The sequence below is a fragment of the Rhineura floridana genome, chromosome 1 (assembly GCF_030035675.1).
Source record: "Rhineura floridana isolate rRhiFlo1 chromosome 1, rRhiFlo1.hap2, whole genome shotgun sequence".
NCBI classification, from domain to species: Eukaryota; Metazoa; Chordata; class Lepidosauria; order Squamata; family Rhineuridae; genus Rhineura; species Rhineura floridana.
The window spans coordinates 816,069-834,738 of record NC_084480.1 but is presented as its reverse complement, the minus strand read 5'-3'; the positions used below and the strand labels follow the sequence as shown (position 1 = coordinate 834,738).

At 48.7% G+C, this 18,670-nt stretch overlaps 1 protein-coding gene across 1 annotated transcript in view; it reads left to right on the top strand.

Moving 5' to 3' along the window:
• FAM221B (family with sequence similarity 221 member B) overlaps positions 1 to 7,265 on the top strand; it is a 32,959-nt gene extending 25,694 nt beyond the window's left edge. The window contains exons 4-7 of the mRNA XM_061607343.1: positions 97 to 207; positions 2,363 to 2,566; positions 3,657 to 3,776; positions 6,954 to 7,265. Coding sequence (XP_061463327.1) covers positions 97 to 207; positions 2,363 to 2,566; positions 3,657 to 3,776; positions 6,954 to 7,129 — 611 coding nt within the window. The 3' untranslated portion in view covers positions 7,130 to 7,265. The remainder of the gene's footprint in view (positions 1 to 96; positions 208 to 2,362; positions 2,567 to 3,656; positions 3,777 to 6,953) is intronic.
• Positions 7,266 to 18,670: the final 11,405 nt, after the last annotated feature.

Sequence of the window (18,670 nt, the reverse complement as noted above, 5' to 3'; positions counted from 1 at the left end):
AGGCAGTGGGTGGGCTCAACCTCCCCATATACCGAGCAGGCCCCCTTCCCTCAGTCACTGCAAGACCATCAGACTGAAATGCTTCCTTTCCCACAGGCCTCTACATTGGCTGGCGCTGCCCTGAATACCTGTGGGACTGTTTCCGTGTGGGTGATGAGTCCAAGTGTTTCTGTGGTCATCTGTTGAAGCAGCATCAGGTCTATGTGGGTAAGTAGCAGAGGGGGTAGGAGGTGGCAGCCAGGGTGTTGGTTACATGTATCCCACTTCTGCTGCCACCATGTCTGGCCTTGTAACAATGCTTATATATAGGAGTTTCCTGATGGCTCTTCTGCAGCTCTCCTGGTCTTCCCATGGTTGGTTGTTGTGGTCTTCCATTGGAGTAGGTGCTGGATGTGCATCCTTCAGTTCCAGACTTTTGAGATCTTGGATCTTTTGCCTTTGGTTCAGCAAGAAGGATCCATCTTCTCTTTCAATTTGCATTCCAAGATAGTCAGTGACATCAGGTAGACACTTTACTTCTACCTCCTTGTTTAGATGATTCATTAACTGTAGCTTATCTTGTGGAGTTTCGTAAGCCAATAGTAGATCATCTATATAAATCAGTAGGCAAGTCCATCTGTTTTCTCTGAATCTATTATACAGGCATGGATCTGCTTTCCCTTGTACAAAGCCTTCTTTCAAGAGCATATTGTTTAGTTTCTCCTTCCTTGCTCTAGCAGCCGGTTAAGTCCATAGATGGACTTCTGCAGTTTGCACTCTAGGGTTTCTTTTCCTGGTACTTCAAGTCAAACCCTGATGTTTGGTGCATATAGATCTCTTCTTCTATTTTGCCATGCAAGAATGCTGTCTTTATGTCCATGCGTTCCACTTGCATTTTCTTGTTAGCAGTAACACTCAGCAGTGTCCTAATGGTGGCATGGTTGACCACAGGGGGAAAGGTCTAGTCATAGTCCTGTCCATGGTTCTGTGGTATCCTTTGGCTACTAGCCTTGCCTTGTATTTCTAGCCATTCCCTTTAGTGTCTGGCTTATTTTTGAAGATCCAGTTGCAGCCCACAGCCTTTCTCCCTTGAGGAAGCTTGGACAGTGTCCAAGTCTTATTTTTGTGTAAGGCTTCCAGCTCTTCTGCAGCTGCCTGCCTCCATTTTTCAGCCTTGGGTAAGGCCTCACTGTCCTCCCAAGTATCTGTTTTTGGGAGTTTATAATCTCTTATGAGGTAGGTGAGTCTTTGTATACCTCTGTTGGTGCAGTTAGAGTGTCTGGGTACTGCCACCTTGGCTGCCCCTTCTGGCTCAGGTGCCCCTCTGGCTCAGATTCCTCTGCTGATACATCACTGTTATCCCTTTTGTTGTGGATGAGTACCTCAGTTTTCTCTTCCTCATCACTGTGATTTATTAGATGTGGCACCCTTTCTGGTTGGTGTGTGCTCTTTGTGTCATCAAAGTGGACAGCTATGTACACTACAATTTCACCAGTCTTGGGATCTATGACTCTGTATCCCTTCTGTTTGGTAGAAAATCTGATGAATATTTCTTCCTTCCACATGGGATGTGCATGAAGACTTTAGACCCAAGCACTGTGAGACCCGTGCTTGATAGACATCCATGCCATAGCTCCAAGGGTATTCTGTTGGTTGCAGTTGTAGGAAGCTGGTTCTGCAGCTAGGTGGCAGTAACTACTACTCTTCCTATTACTCTTGTGGTAACTGTGCATCTTCCAACAAACAATGAATCATCTCCAACATGGTTTTATTCATCCGTTCTGCAACACCAGTTTGCTCAGGGGAATAAGGAACAGTGGTCTCATGTTCTATGCCTCTTGTAAGAACTGCTGCATAGCTCTAGAGACATATTCTCTATCATGGTCAGACCTCATTGTCTATGGTTTTCTTCCAGATTTATTGGACACAGCCCTAACATAATCCTTTAATTTCTGAAGCATGTGGCTTCTTTCTCTTAATAGATATTTTATAATTTACCTTGAATAGTCATCAATAAAAGTCAACAGGTAATCACTGCCCTCTTCTGAGGGCGTTTTCAGGTGACTACAAATGTCTGTGTGAATGAGCTCTGGAAGCTTTGTAGTTTTCTTTGGGAAACTTGGCTTCATACTTTTAGCCTTTATGCAATATTCACATTACCACATAGAGTTGTAGATCTGCGTATGGCTAGAGGCATTACAAGATTTGCTGAACAAACACATTCTACTTAGAACTCTTCATCTCATCCTTACTATATAACTCATCTCCTGCCCTCAATTTCAGTTACCTAATGGAGTTCCCCAGCCCCCTCTCCTGCAGCCACTTCCACCTTCCTTCCCCTGCCAGCCACTTCTCCTGACCAGCATGTGTGGCTATGTTTCAGAGAGGCGGGCGACTGTGCCCTGCACCCTGCCTGAGTGCAAATGCCAAGGCTTCATGTTCATCCCATCATGCCCAGAGGAGGTGGGTGAATTCTGGCTGCAGAGAAGGACTGGCTTTGATCCAGCTGCCTGGAGGGCAAAATGCCGCTGCAAACACACTCACGAGGAGCATGTGCCAACTGGAGCCCGCATCTGCAATGCCCGAGGTGGGTGTGGTCATGGCTTTTCCCCACTAGTGCACAAAAGCACTGGGTGGACCCGGGTTGCAGTTTTGCACCTCCTGGTCAGGCAGTGGCAAAAGAGTCCTATGGCATGCAGGCGTGCTTGGACCGAGATGGGTGGGATGAAACATTCTGTGAGGGGGTTGGTCTTTACAGTGCTTGCAAGTATTCCTTTGTCTCTCCACCTCTGTGCATGAATCAGGTTTTGCCTCAATCCAGCCTTAGAGCTTCTGTTCCTTGTTGTAAAATCCAGGGTCTGAGAGACAGAGAGGAGGTTCTGGGAGAGAAAAAGAAATACGACTCTTTTCATAGAGGTCGGTTGTTTCACTCTGCTTTGAGTGGTACCTGAGGCTGAGGACAGCAGCGCCTTTGAGGCCTGTAGATGTGGCTGTTGAAGCCACAGGAGAACCTAGGTGGCCCTTTGCTGTGGACAAGCAGCCCAGCCCTTGCACCGAGTCCCACCAACCCAGGCAGGACTCAAGGAGAGCCAATTTATGCATTTAATCCACTCTGCAGAGGCATGTTGATTCTTTCTACATTGTGCTGATCCATCAATCCTCTGAGGCCTGAAAATGGCAGAAAAGAACCTCCGCGGGGTGCATTTAAGCCTGCCTGCTCCCCTGTGGTGTGGGGCTTCAGACAAACTGCAGCCATGTGCTAACTGCAGCCATGTGGCGCAATGGGAAGCACAACCCAAGTGGCATAAAACGCAAACTGAGAAGGACAATAAAAAAAATCCCAGAAAGACCTGGCAAGGGAGGGGCATTTGTTACTTTTTCATCCCTCCATGAGCTCATATGAGGGGGAGGGGAGCGGGGCTGTTCCCAAAGTTTCTTCACAATAACCCTGTATAGTTGTTTAGTGGCAAGCAGGGCTAAATGGGGACTTGAACCTAGAACTCCCCACGCTGCCCAACAGGCTGCCCTTTGTACCACACAGCCTTGAAGCAGCCCAGCCCAGTTTCAGCTACTGGCACAGGATCATGCCAAGGGACCTACCTGTTACTGAGATGCGCCACACTCAGCCCAGCCTGGCAGCTCCCCCTCACTGATGCACCCTTTCCTTCACCCTCTAGGTTGCTCCTGCAGGGCATTCACATCCAGCTTCCTGTGTGCAGCCTGTGATCGGCGCTGGGAGGAGCACGAGACCTTCTTTGAGTCAGAGGAGACACGCCGCAAGGGGGGCCGGCCGTGCGGTATGCAGGGGGCACAAGGAAGGAGGGACAGTGGGGTGATGCAGTGGGGGCAGGCAGGCATTTCCAGGAAAGATCACTCCACTCTACACCCACTCTTGTTTCACACTTTGGGTTGTAGTCAACCAGAGCAAAACCTAAGTTAGTTATGTCTATTAACTTCAATGGGTCTCCTCTGAGCAGGACTAGCACTGAATACCATTGTTTGATCCTATGATGCAATCACTGTGCCTGAACTAACTTTTGAAGGAAGGGAGTCTGAGGAACTGAGGTAGATTGGGGTGACAAAAGATGAAGTCCTAACAGACAAAATAAAAACAGATAAAGCGACAGGTCCGGATGGCATCCACCCGAGAGTTCTCAAAGAACTCAAATGTGAGATAGATGATCTTCTAATAAAAATAAGTAACTTGTCCCTGAGATCTGCTTCCGTACCTGAGGACTGGAACATGGCCAATGTAACACAAATCTTTAAAAGGGGATCCAGGAGGGATCCCAGAAATTATAGGCCAGTTAGCTTAATGTCTGTCCTGGGAAAACTGGTAGAAAGTATCGTTAAAGATAAAATAACCAAGCATATAGAACAAGCCTTGCTGACTCAGAGCCAGCATGGCTTCGGCAAGGGTAAGTCCTGTCTCACCAACCTATTGGAGTTCTTTAAGAGTATCAACAGGCATATAGATAGAGGTGATCCAGTGGTCATAGTGTACTTGGACTTTCAGAAAGCTTTCGACAAGGTACCTCACCAAAGATCCCTGAGTAAGCTTAGCAGAAAAAGAGGAGAGATCCTCTTATGGATTAGGAATTGGCTAGAAAACAGAGAGCAGGAATAAATGGACAGTTCTCCCCATGGAGGGATGTAGAACTTGAAGTTCCCCAAGGATCAGTATTAGGACCCGCACTAGGGTTGAGCAGTGAGGTAGCCAAGTTTGCTGATGATATAAATTTGTTCAGGGTCATTTTAAAAAAAGAGATTGTGAAGAGCTCCAAAAGGACCTCTCCAAACTGAGGGAATGGGTTGTAAAATGGCAAATGCAATTTAATGTGAGCAGGTGTGAAGCGATGCATGTCGGGGCAAAAAATCTTAATTTCACATAGATCCTTATGAGGTCTGAACTGGCAGTGACTGACCAGGAACAAAACCTTGGTGTCTTAGTGGATAGCTCAGTGAAGATGTTGACCCAGCATGTGGCAGCTGTGAAAAAGGCAAATTCCATGCTAGGGATCATTAGGAAAGATACTGAAAATAAAACTGCCGATATCATAATGCCATTGTATAAATCTATGTTGGGGCCGCATTTGGAATACTGTGCACAGTTCTGGTCACCTCAGCTCAGAAAGGATATTGTAGAGCGGGAAAAGGTTCAGAAAAGGACAACCAGAATGATCAAGGGGATGGAGCAACTTCCCTGCAAGGAAAGGTTGCAACTTTTGCAGCTTTTTAGGTTAGGAAAAAGGCAAGTCAGAGAAGACATGATAGAAAGGTATAAAATTATGCATGGCATGGGCATGGAGAAAGTGGATAGAGAAATGTTTTCCTCCCTCTTGCATAACACTAGAACTCATGGACATCTAATTGAAGCTGAATGTTGGAAGGTTCAGGACAGACAAGAGAAAGTCCTTCTTCACACGACGCAGAGTTAAACTATGGAATTCACTCCCATAAGAGGCAGTGCTGCTGACCAACTTGGAAGGCTTTAAAACAGGATGAGACAAATTCATAGATGAGGATAATGCTATTGATGGCTACTAGCCATGGTGGCTGTTTCCTGCCTCCACAGTCGGAGGCAGTATGCTTCTGAATACCAGTTGCTGAGAAACATTGGGGGCAGGGCGTGCTCTTGCACACAAGTCCTGCTTGCAGGCTTCCCAAGGGCATCTGGTTGGCCACTGGGTGCACAGGGTTCAGAACTAGATGGAACGCTGGCCTGGTCCAGCAGGCTGTTATGCCCAGAGCCAAAGCCTGTTGGTCTCCCTGGCCCAGATTGGCTCCATCTCTCCAGGGCTTCAGAGACAGATTCTTGCCCAGTCCTGGGGCATGAGACCCTTTCGCTGGTGATGCTGGGATCAAGCTGGGGTCCTCCTCTATGCAAAATGGCTGCTGTGGTATTAGGCTATGGTTTCTCCATCCCCACCCTCACTTGTCAAGCCCCACGGTCTTCCACTGTTGGCGTGAGCACTACGATCTCCAGTAACACACCCTGCCTAAGGAGGCTTCCAGCCAAGGGGGCTGCCAACCTCATCTTTGGCCTCATTTGCCTCAGGCGAGGAAACAGGTCTCCACTGTGACCTGGTGAGTCTTTCTTCTAGACAGGCGTCCTTGGGGTAGAAGACTTTCCTCCGCCCCACAAACAGAGGAGAGGAGTGATCACATTCCTCCCTGCCCATCCCTCTGGTGCTCACATTTCTGGTGCTAGCCATTTCCCCTTGCCCCCCATTCCATTGGCCTCTGCTCCATCTGAAACTTGTGAGACATCAAGGGAAGCCCCAGGTAGAGTGTATTGCAGTAGTCTAGCCTTGAGGTTGCAAAGGTGTAGGTTAACTACTCTGGTGCTCTTCTTTCTTGGATACTTTACCCCAAACAGCTCAGCTGAAAATAAGTCAAGCCAGACTTGTGCACTTTGAATTTAAATGGAGACCCTTCTTTCTGGGATTGTGGAAATCTCCACCACTTTTAACAAAATAGATGCCGACCCTGCCTTAGCCCCTGGAGTATAAGACAGTGGCATCTGTGGGCAAGTGGGAGACCAATTACCCCTCAGGTTTTTGTCTAGTTTTGCTCCCCTCGGTTATCTTGATAGCCCCAATTAACTCCAGCAATCTAAATCCAGATTCTGTAACTGTCTGGGAAATTTTCATAAACGATTACGTTTTCAGAACGTGACCTTTAGCCCAGGTTCCTGGCCTACCTGGACAGCAAATCTTTGTGTGCTCAGAGAATTGCACTCCCACAGCTCCCTTTATTATTATTATTATTATTATTAATTATTATTTAGTTGAATTTATTTCCTGCCCTTCCTCCCAAGAGTCCAGGGCGGTACCGCCTCAGTCCTGATTTAACTTGACCTGCTCTGAGCCCAAGTCCTGCCCCTTGTTCTGGGCTTCTACTCCGCAGTTCCCTCCTCCTCCCCACATGTGTCCCCCCCGGCTCCCTCCCACACCTGACTCTCTTTCCCTCAGGAGAAGCCTATCTGCCTTTTGCCGAGATGCCCAAACTGCGCAATGCCGTGCTGACGGGGTGCTCCGAGGACAACTCTGCCTACCAGGCCCTGCCTGCCACCTCTGGCTCACACGCTCTGCCTCTTCCCCCCTCAGGGCCCCGGAGGATAGTGGAGAAAGACGACAAGAAGGCCTGAGGGCGGCCTGCAGACGGGAGCCGCTCACGGCGCAGCCAGGAGGCAATAAAGGGAGGTTGCTCTGGGCACGTGCCGTCTGGGCGTCTGTTCAGGGCCTTGGGGACAGCTGCAGGCAGGGGGGCTCAGGGGCGGGAGCGTGGGAGCCCTTCACCCCAGGGGTGTCAGCATTGTGTCCTTCTGTGTGATTAGGGCCAGGGCAGAGCCACAATGCTGCTGTGGCTGCTGCTGCACAAGGAGGTCCCAGGCACCTGTTTTGGCCAGCCTGCCGGCTTGTGAAGTCCAGGAGGGAGGATGCCAGCCTCCGCCCTGCAGACAGCTGTTGCTGATGTTGCTGTGGATGCCTCTGGAAGAAGTCTTTCCTGCCATGCTGGGTTGAACATTAGGCCTGCGGCTGACCCCTGAGCTGGTGCAAGGGCGCGCTGCACATCATTGCAGCAGCAGCCAAGCGGATGAGGATAACAAGCAGCCAATTCGGGTGCCACCCTGGGCAGCAAGGGGGCAGCTGCCCCATGAGGTCAAGGACCCCACCTCCAGAAGAGCCGGCACTGGTTGTTGGTGCTGAGGACCCTGCTGAGGACCCTGCTGGAGCAATCCACACGCACAGAGCACAGAGCAGAGTTTTGCAGGAACCTCTGAACAAACGCTAGCCCACAGCACAGAGACCTTGTCACAGCGGCTGCTAGAAGGACCCTCAGATTCCTCCTCTCCCTCTGGCTTGCCTGCATTAGGGGAAATTAGTCTCTGGTGGTCACTTGGGGATGCGTGACTGCAGGACACCATAGGGGGGATTGAGCAAAAGGCTAGGATGATTTGGACCAGCCACTTCCCCCCGCCCCTGGGCCTTTACTTAAAGCCTCTCTCAGATGGTGGGGCACCGTGCGCCACCCTTGAAGAGGCAAAATGTCTTCTTTCAGGCTGGCCGATTCACAGGGCAAACTCCTTCCACCTTCTGCTTGGTCTGGGCAGCGCAGATCCTCAGTGGCCCCTACTGAGCACCCCTGTCTTTGTCCATTTGTGGCAGGCCTCCCAGTGTGACCACTTCTGCTGTGCTTGGGTCAGACTGTATGGAATGGATGCCAGTTGGACAGAGAAACAACCAGCTGCAAATTGAACCCAAACAGCTGCCCCACCTCCCACATCCTCGCCGACAGCATTGCGGATTATGATCCAGTTCTATGTTGCTGACGTGTGTTTGACCCATTACTGTGACCAGCTCTGTGAAATGGACCCAGTGAAAAAAAATCAATGTCAGCCAAGATCTACCTGCCCAGATGAGGAGAAGTTCTTTCTGAGCCACTGATGGAGAGCCAGTGTGGGGAGTCAGATCAGGACTGGGGAGACCCTGATTAAAATTACTATGAAGCTCACTTGGCCACTCAACCTAACCTACCTCACAGGGCTGTTGTGAGGATAATGGGGGGAGGCCAATTCTGCTGAAATGCTGCCAGCTGAGGAGGGTAGCTCATTTATTTATTTTTCATTATTACCAAGTATCCCTTGCCCTCCCAAGGCATGATCTAGGCAGCTGCTCCTGTGAAACTGACTGGCACTGCCATGCTTCCGGGTGAAGCCGTCCTCTCCCGGAGGTGCAACAACATGGAGCCAGTGAGTGGAGGAAATGGGTGAAGGCAACAGGCGTGGAGTCTACATGGCACATCAGGACTTCAGCCCTGGCTGGGAGCGGGGCGAGGGTGCTGGGGGTGGGTGGGGGGCTCTGCTTCCGGCCAGCACTGTGCAAAGTTGGCTCTTGTGCTGAGAGATCTCATGTTGAGGTCACCTTCACGTGACACCACTTAGGGCACCTCCCTCCACCCCACCCCAAGGGGAATATGGCCCAACGGGGCTCCAGAGAACCCTGCTCTTTGCTGCCCTGGCCGTGGTCAAACCACGAGAGAGAGCTGCGTTTAGCAGGTCACGAGCATCGCTGGCGGCCTGGCCTTCCAGCCCATTTGCAGGCCGCAGCTGGTCACTCTTCCCTGTGGAGCTCCCCACCCAGCAGGCAGGGCTGTTTTCCTCACTTCCCAACACGGGAGGGGGGCAGCAGTACTGATTTTTAGGAGGTGGACGCCCTTTGAGGCAGTAACTTTCACATTAAAATGGTGCTATTGCACATGCGTCTGCCACAACCTACTGGGAGGAAAGGCGGGTTATAAATTTAATAAGTAAATACTACCTAAGCCGCATGCGCCTGCTTTTAACCATTGCCGGGTTCTTCCCTCTGTTCCGTCTGGGCAGATGGGCCCCTCCTCTCACTTGCACAGCTGAGTGCCTCGCAGGGCACTCGGTGCCCACAACATTTACACAACTGTGGCAGATCAGGTGTATTTCTGGGCAGCAGCGCCATCCCTATTTTGTATGTATTCATTTGAGAATGGTATACTCCGCTTTATCTGCAGAAGAAACCAAAGCACAGCTAACAATGAGAAACCACGTCCGCTCTTCCCCAGAGGGCATCTACAAGAGCTACTCATTTTTCACGATACCTACGTCATGGAAGCCTGAGAGGACACACCAGTCTTGGAGCTAGACAAGAACTTGTGTGTGTCCAGCAAAAACACAACAGACGCAGGGAATGCAAGCAAAGCTAGCAGCTCCTAATGACAGCACTATACAATGACTTCATCTAGCAACCCTGCAAGGTAGTAGTGGTGGGAGGGTGGAACTCCCCCCCCCAACACCACAAATAAAACTAGGTAGACTATTCATTGAAGCCTCCCCAGCCTGTGAGTCCGGGGCTGCAAGCAAGGACCAGGAATGGTATGAGGGGTCTGCAGGGAGCTTGAGATGATCTGAGGTGCACAAAGACCACATCTCTTTGCCATTGGAGTACTGTGTGTGGCAGCAGGCATGCACAGGTGGTCCAGCCTTTGCCAGGTGGGGTGAGGTCCAGAGGAATGAGGAATGGGAGGGCAGCAGGTGCTGAAGTGACCATCCTGGCCAAGCGAGTGGAGCCTTCCAAGGTGGAAGGGGCCAGGCCAGGTGGGCAGTGATGGGCAGTGGCCCAGGGACAAAGCAGTGCCACTTATTTCCAGTGTGGGCAATGACATTCCTTCCTGGGTGCCTCTGGGATCCCCCCTGGATGCATTTCTGGCTTTAAGCCTGGCCATGGCATTAAAACTGCCTCAGTCGCCCTGGTTGATGGCATCTGTCAGGAGAGAGAGAAGGGGAAAGCGACCCTGCTCGTTCTTGATCTCTCAGCGGCTTTTGATACCATTGACCATGGTATCCTTCTGGAGTGGCTCAGGGAGATGGGGGCTGTGGGGCACTACACTTTAGTGGCTCTGCTCCTACCTCCAGGGATGTTTCCAGAAAGTAGGTATGGGAGGCTACCGTTTGGCACTGTGAGAGTTGTCCTGTGGTGTTCCACAGGGTTCCATCTTGTTCCCCATACTATTTCACATCTATATGAAGCCACTGGGAGCTGTCAATCAGGAGATTTGGAGTGAAGTGTCACCAATATGTGGATGACACTCAGCACTACCTCTCTGTGCCATCTGAATCTGGAGAGGCAGTTGAGGTGCTCGACAGGTGTCTGTCCGGAGGCAGTGATGGGCTGGATGTGGAATCCTGAAAAGACAAAAGTGCTATGTGTTCCAAGCTCTCAAGTCCAGGAGATGGGAAGGTGGCCTGTTACGGATGGGGTTGTACTCCCTTGGAAGGAGCAGGTTCCTAGCTTGGGGCACTCCTGCATCCACCATTGTCACTGGAGGCTCAGGTGGCCTTGGTGGCCAGGAGTTGGTTTGCCAACGTTGGCCCCTTTTGGACAGAGATGACTTGGCCACAGTGCTCCATGCTCTGGTAACTTCCAGACTGGATCATTGCAATGCGCTCTGCGTTGGGCTGCCCTTCAAGATGAACTTCAACTGGTCCAAAATGCAGCAGCCAGATTACTAGCTGAGGTTCCATTTAGAACTCATATAAACCCTGTTTTAAAACAGCTGCATTGGTTGCCACTTTGTTTCTGGGCCCAGTTCAAGTTGCTCACATTAAGTGTTTAAAGCCCGAAGTGACTTAGGCTCCAAATAACTGAAAGACCACCTCCTTCCCCACAGATCCTCTTGGGTGTTGAGATCAGCAGAGGGGGCCTTCTCAGATGTTCTGCCACCCTCATAAGTTCAGGGGATGATGGCCTGGGTTTTCTCTGCAGTAGCCCTAGGTTGTGGAATTTCATAGAATCATAGAATCATAGAGTTGGAAGGGGCCTTGTAGGCCATCGAGTCCAACCCCCTGCTCACAGCAGGAAATCCACAGCTAGAGCATCTCCCACAGATAGCTGTCCAGCCTCTGCTCGAAGACATCCAGCGAAGGGGATCCCACCACCTCCCTAGGCAGTCGGTTCCATTGCCGAACTGCCCTTACTGTCAAGAAGTTCCTTCTAATTTCCAATCTGAATCTACGCTCCTGCAACTTAAAACCATTAGACCTAGTCCTACCCTCTGGGGCAGCAGAGAACAAATCTGTACCCTCCTCTATGTGACAGCCCTTCAGGTACTTAAAGAGTGTAATCATGTCACCCCTCAGCCTTCTCTTCACCAGACTGAACATGCCAAGTTCCTTCAACCTTTCCTCATAAGACTTGTTCTCCATACCGGCTATCATCCTCGTCGCCCTCTTCTGAACCCGCTCTAACTTGTCTATATCTTTCTTAAAATGAGGCGCCCAGAACTGAACGCAGTATTCCAGATGAGGCCTGACCAATGCAGAATATAGTGGGACTATTACTTCCCTCGACCTGGAAACTATAGCTCTGTTTATGCAGCCCAAAACCGCGTTTGCCTTTTTTGCCGCAGCATCACACTGCTGGGTCATGTTCAACTTGCGATCCACTACAATTCCAAGGTCCTTCTCACACGCACTACTGCTAAGCCGGGTATTTCCCATCCTGTACCCGTGCATTTTGTTTTTGTGGCCTAAGTGCAGAATCCTGCATTTGTCTTTATTGAATGTCATTTTATTAATTTCAGCCCAATTTTCTAGTCTATCCAGGTCCCTTTGGATTTTATTCCTGTCTTCCATTGTGTTAGCTATCCCTCCCAGTTTCGTATCATCCGCAAACTTCATAAGGCTTCCCTCCACCCCATCATCTAAGTCATTGATAAAAATGTTGAAGAGTATAGGCCCCAGGACAGAACCCTGTGGCACTTTGCTCGAAACCTCCTTCCAGTCCGAAGCAGAGCCACCGACGACCACTCTTTGAGTACGGTTTTCCAACCAGTTGTGAATCCACCTGACAGTATTTCCATGTAGTCCGCATTTGACCAGTTTGCTAATCAAAAGGTCGTGGGGGACTTTGTCAAACGCTTTGCTGAAATCTAGATAGATGACATCTACAGCATTTCCACCATCTACTAAGCTAGTGACCCGATCAAAAAAAGAGATGAGATTAGTTTGACAGGATTTTTTCTTGACAAACACATGCTGGCTCCTACTAATCACAGCATTGTCATCTAGACATTCATCCCTACAGAAGGGCACCTGGCACCTTCCCTATCTGGTTTTTGGTGAATGCTAAAGACGCACCTCTTTACCCCAGCCTTCAGCTCCTGAGATGTAGTTTTCAGAACCCGCCCTATTCCTGTGAATGAAATGTGTTTTAATTATTTTTAATATTTATTTATTTATTATGTATTTATTATATGATTTATATCCCGCCCTTTCTCCCAGCAAGAGCCCAGGGCGGCAAACAAAAGCACTAAAACACTTTAAAACATCATAAAAACAGACTTTGAAATACATTAAAACAAAATATCTTTAAAAACATGTTTTTAAAAGCTTTGAAATCTTCACAAAAGTTAAAAACAGTGTTTTTTAAAAAAAAGGTTTAAAAACATATTAATATTAATATTGTATTTTAGATTTTGTAACCCACCCTGGGTTCTACTGGTGAAGGGTGAGCAATGAATATAAACAATAATAACAAGAATAATCGCCAGTTCTCTGCATGCCAAATAAATGCCCCTTTCACAGAGTGAAGGTAGAGGGAGGTTACAACGCCAGGCAGGGCTAAGGGTTTAACTGCTACTTTTATTTTACTTCTGCTGTCTATATACCAACGCGCGGAGCTTGGGAAACAAGCAAGGGGAGCTTGAAGTCTTAGTGCATCAAGGCAAATATGACTTCATAGGGATAACAGAGACTTGGTGGGATGACTCCCGTGATTGGAATATAGCCATTCAAGGATATAAACTCTACAGAAAGAATAGAAGCAACAGAAAAGGAGGGGGAGTAGCGTTATACGTCAAAGACAAATACACCTCTATGGAAATCCAAGAGAGCGAACAAAGGGGTCCGGTAGAGACCATTTGGGTAAAAATAAATGGAGAAACAAATAAAACCGACATGGTAGTTAGTAGGTGTCTACTACAGACCCCCTGGCCAAGAAGAGGTGGTAGACGAGGCCTTTCTCAAACAAATCTCTGAAATCTCAAGCAGGCAAGAAGTAGTAGTGATGGGGGACTTCAACTACTCGGATATCTGCTGGGAGACAAACTCTGCGAAGCACAAAGCCTCCAACAAATTCCTGATGGGCCTTGCTGATCATTTCCTCTTTCAAAAAGTAGAAGAAGGAACAAGGGGATCGGCAATCCTGGACCTGATCTTAACTAACAGGGACGAATTGGTCATGGGAATTAAAGCGGTCGGTACCTTGGGGGAAAGTGACCATGTAATGCTGGAATTCGTGATTCTGGGGAAAGCCAAAGAAGAATATAGTCAAATATGGACCTTGGATTTCAGGAAAGCTGATTTTAGCAAGCTCAGGGAAATGATGGGTAGGATCCCGTGGCTAGATAGACTAAAGAAAAAAGGAGCCCAAGAAGTGTGGGAGTTCATGAAGAACGTATTACAAAAAGCGCAATCGCAAACAATTCCAAAGAGGAAGAAAAACGGAAGACATCGGAAAAAGCCAATGTGGCTACATGGAAGACTGGTGGAGGAGGTAAAAGTAAAAAAGAGCATGTATAAAGAATGGAAGGAAGGACGCATCACCAAGGAAGAGTACCGACAAGTGGCTCGTACTTGCAGGAATAGCGTAAGGAAAGCTACAACCCAGAATGAGCTGAGGCTGGCGAGGGAAGCGAGGAACAACAAAAAGGGGTTTTTCAGATATGTTCGAAGCAAGAGAAAGACCAAGGAAATGGTGGGACTGCTGCTCAATGAGGATGGCAAAATGTTGACAGATAACAAGGAAAAGGCAGAACTGCTCAACGCCTATTTTGCCTCTGTTTTCTCCCAAAAAGGGAACAGTGTGCAACCTTGCATCGGTAGCAATCTCAGTAAGGAGTCGGGATTGCAGTTCGAGATTGATAAGGAGATAGTCAGGAAATACCTAGTTAACCTAAATGAGTTCAAATCTCCAGGGCCTGCTGAACTGCATCCCAGAGTATTGAAGGAACTTGCGGATGTACTCTCGGAACCTCTTGCCATCATCTTTGAGAAATCCTGGAGAACTGGAGAGGTGCCGGAGGATTGGAGACGGGCAAACGTCATCCCGCTCTTTAAAAAGGGTAAAAAAGAAGATCTGGGGAATTACAGGCCGGTCAGTCTGACTTCAATACCGGGAAAGATATCAAAACGGATAATAAAAGAGTCCATTGGCAACTATCTAGATGACAATGCTGTGATTAGTAGGAGCCAGCATGGGTTTGTCAAGAAAAAATCCTGTCAAACTAATCTCATCTCTTTTTTTGATCGGGTCACTAGCCTAGTAGATGGTGGAAATGCTGTAGATGTCATCTATCTAGATTTCAGCAAAGCGTTTGACAAAGTCCCCCACGACCTTTTGATTAGCAAACTGGTCAAATGCGGACTACATGGAAATACTGTCAGGTGGATTCACAACTGGTTGGAAAACCGTACTCAAAGAGTGGTCGTCGGTGGCTCTGCTTCAAACTGGAAGGAGGTTTCGAGTGGAGTGCCACAGGGTTCTGTCCTGGGGCCGATACTCTTCAACATTTTTATCAATGACTTAGATGACGGGGTGGAGGGAAGCCTTATGAAGTTTGTGGATGATACGAAACTGGGAGGGATAGCTAACACAATGGAAGACAGGAATAAAATCCAAAGGGACCTGGATAGACTAGAAAATTGGGCTGAAATTAATAAAATGAAATTCAGTAAAGACAAATGCAAGATTCTGCATTTAGGCCACAAAAACAAAATGCATGGGTACAGGATGGGAAATACCCGGCTTAGCAGTAGTGCATGTGAGAAGGACCTTGGAATTGTAGTGGATTGCAAGTTGAACATGACCCAGCAGTGTGATGCTGCGGCAAAACAGGCACACACAGTTTTGGGCTGCATAAACAGAGCTATAGTTTCCAGGTCGAGGGAAGTAATAGTCCCACTATATTCTGCATTAGTCAGGCCTCATCTGGAATACTGCGTTCAGTTCTGGGTGCCTCTTTTTAAGAAAGATATAGACAAGTTAGAGCGGGTTCAGAAGAGGGCGACGAGGATGATAGCCGGTATGGAGAACAAGTCTTATGAGGAAAGGTTGAAGGAACTTGGCATGTTCAGTCTGGTGAAGAGAAGGCTGAGGGGTGACATGATTGCACTCTTTAAGTACCTGAAGGGCTGTCACATAGAGGAGGGTACAGATTTGTTCTCTGCTGCCCCAGAGGGTAGGACTAGGTCTAATGGTTTTAAGTTGCAGGAGCGTAGATTCAGATTGGACATTAGAAGGAACTTCTTGACAGTAAGGGCAGTTCGGCAATGGAACCGACTGCCTAGGGAGGTGGTGGGATCCCCTTCGCTGGATGTCTTCAAGCAGAGGCTGGACAGCTATCTGCGTGAGATGCTCTAGCTGTGGATTTCCTGCTGTGAGCAGGGGGTTGGACTCGATGGCCTACAAGGCCCCTTCCAACTCTATGATTCTATGATTCTGGGGGAAAAGATCCTTTACTACGACCAACAATAATGCCACAATATAATTTTTATTTATTTATTAATTAAATGTATTAGTTGCCCATCTGGCTGACTGTCTAGCCACTCTGGGCGGCGTACAAAATAAAAACACAGAAATACATTAAAACATTAAAAATCTCAACAATAATAATAAAACCTAGCCCACCCCAAAAGCCTGCCTGAAGAGCCAGGTCTTCAAGGCCCGGTGGAAGCTCATCATAGAGGGAGCATGGCGGAGATCATTTGGGAGGGAATTCCACAAAGTGGGGGCCACAATTGAAAAAGCCCTCTTCCTAGTTCTCACCAGTCTAGCTGTTTTAACTGATGGGATAGAGAGAAGGCCTTTTGAGGCTGATCTTGTTGAGTGGCATCCCTGATGATGTTGGAGGCGCTCCTTCAGATAGACTGGGCCGAAACTGTATAGAGTTTTAAAGGACAGAACCAACACCTTGAATTGGGCCCAGAAAACAACCGGTAACCAGTGCAACTCCTTCAGCACTAGAGTGATGTGATCTCACCGGCGGCTGCCTTTAATCAGGCGAGCCGCTGCATTCTGTACCAGTTGCCGCTTCCAGACCCTTTTCAAGGGTAACCCCATGTACAGCACATTACAGTAGTCTAGGCGAGAGGACACCAGGGCATGTACCACCAATGGGAGCAGATGATTGGGAAGGTAGGGGCACAGCCTCCGTATCAGATGGAGTTGATACAGCGCTGCCCGGCTCACAGCCGACACCTGAGCCTCCATGGACAGCTGGGAGTTGAGAATGACCCCCAGGCTGCGGACCTGGTCTTTCAGGGGCAATTGTACCCCATTGAGCACCAGGTCAACATCCCCCAACCCTTCCTTGTCTCCCACAAACAGTACATCGGTTTTGTCAGGGTTCAGCTTCAGCTTATTCCTTCCCATCTAGCCACCCACCAACTCCAGGCACTGGGATAGGGTTTCTACAGCCAACCTTGGTGAAGATTTGAATGAGAGATAGAGCTGTGTGTCATTAGCATACTGGTGACACTGCAGCTCAAATCTTCTGATGATAGGCACCAGCGGCTTTATATAGATGCTGAACAGCATCGGGGAGAGGATGGAGCCCTGTGGCACCCCACAAGTGAGAGGCCAAGGATCCGAAACCTCATTCCCCAATGCCACTCTCTGGTACCTACCAGAGAGGAAGGAATGGAACCACTGCAATACAGTGCCCCCTATGCCTAATCTCTTCAGGCGGTCCAGAAGGATACCATGGTCAACAGTATCAAAAGCTGCAGAGAGATCCAGGAGGACAAGGAAGGTGCATTCACCCCTATCCAACGCCTTCCGCATATCATCCACCAAGGCGACCAAGGCCGTTTCAGTCCCATGTCCAGGCCTAAAGCCTGATTGAAATGGATCCAGATAATACAATCAGCAAGCTTCTGAATCCCAGAACTCTTCACCAGGCAAAGCAGGATGGGGAGTGAGAAAAAAGCTGGCTTGGTATCCAGGCTATAATGTCTGCACTGGGCAAAACACAACTGTGATGATCCCACCAGCTGGCTTTACCTGTCATACTCTCAACAGGGCCACCACCTGTCAGGATCTCGGTTTTTATTTGTTCTCTCACATGCTCTAGCACAGATCTCGCAAGACCCCACTGCTAGGCAGTACTACCAGCCACTTCCTGTAAACAATACTGCCTGAGACTTCGCCTTTAGTCTCCTTCTGGCTTCTTGTTACTATGTGTCTGAGTGCCCTTGCTGTCCACAACCCCCCTGTACTTTGTCTATAAAGTGTACAGCCCCGGGTTGCTCTATATCAGTGGTTCCCAACCTGGGGGCCGGGATCCCCAGGGGGGCTGCGAAGTAATCCAGAAGGGGCCTCAAACAGTAAAGAAATGAATTATTTATTAATTTTTTTAAAAAAGTCTTCACTCCCTCTACACTGTCTGCTTGCCACTGCTGCTGCAGATGACACCTCCCCCTTGCTCCAAACAAGAGGGGAGGCCTTTTCTGAAGCACCAGAGTGTCTTTCAGGTGCACTAAGGGCAGGCATCTGCCTATAAAATACATGGCAGATGCCAAAGGAGGCTGAGGGTGGGGCTACCAGGAAGAAGAGGGGATTACTATCACTGATTCCCGTCTCCTTGCACTGCCACTACTGGCAACACCCTTACTTAGAATGAGAGGAGATGGCTTCTTGTGAAGCAAAAAGAAGCAAGCCTGCAAAGAAAGGCTGCTTTCCCCCTTCCTTCCTGGCAGCCACAATTTTTTTCCAGCTTATAAAGGGGGTCCCAGGCTCATAAAGGTTGGGAACCACTGCTCTAGATGCTTGACGATGTTACAATCTCTCTCTCTTCACCACTCCCACCATTTGATACTGTTTCTCTGCCTTTGGTATTACCCTGCCCACCCTTCTGGTCTGTATCAACCCCAGCCAAGGATCAGGCTTTTGGTAAACCAATAAAATATTTATTTATAAACACCAGGAAATAACAAGATTATGTAAGGTAGATTTAACAAGCGTATGGTTTCATACAGTGTCACTCTTTATGTTTCTGGTCATACATAATTTGCCTAAATATCAGCCAAATACAATCCAAACCTCCCTCATAACTCTGCCAATCACTCCTCTCAACAACTCCCCCCCCAACTCAACTATCA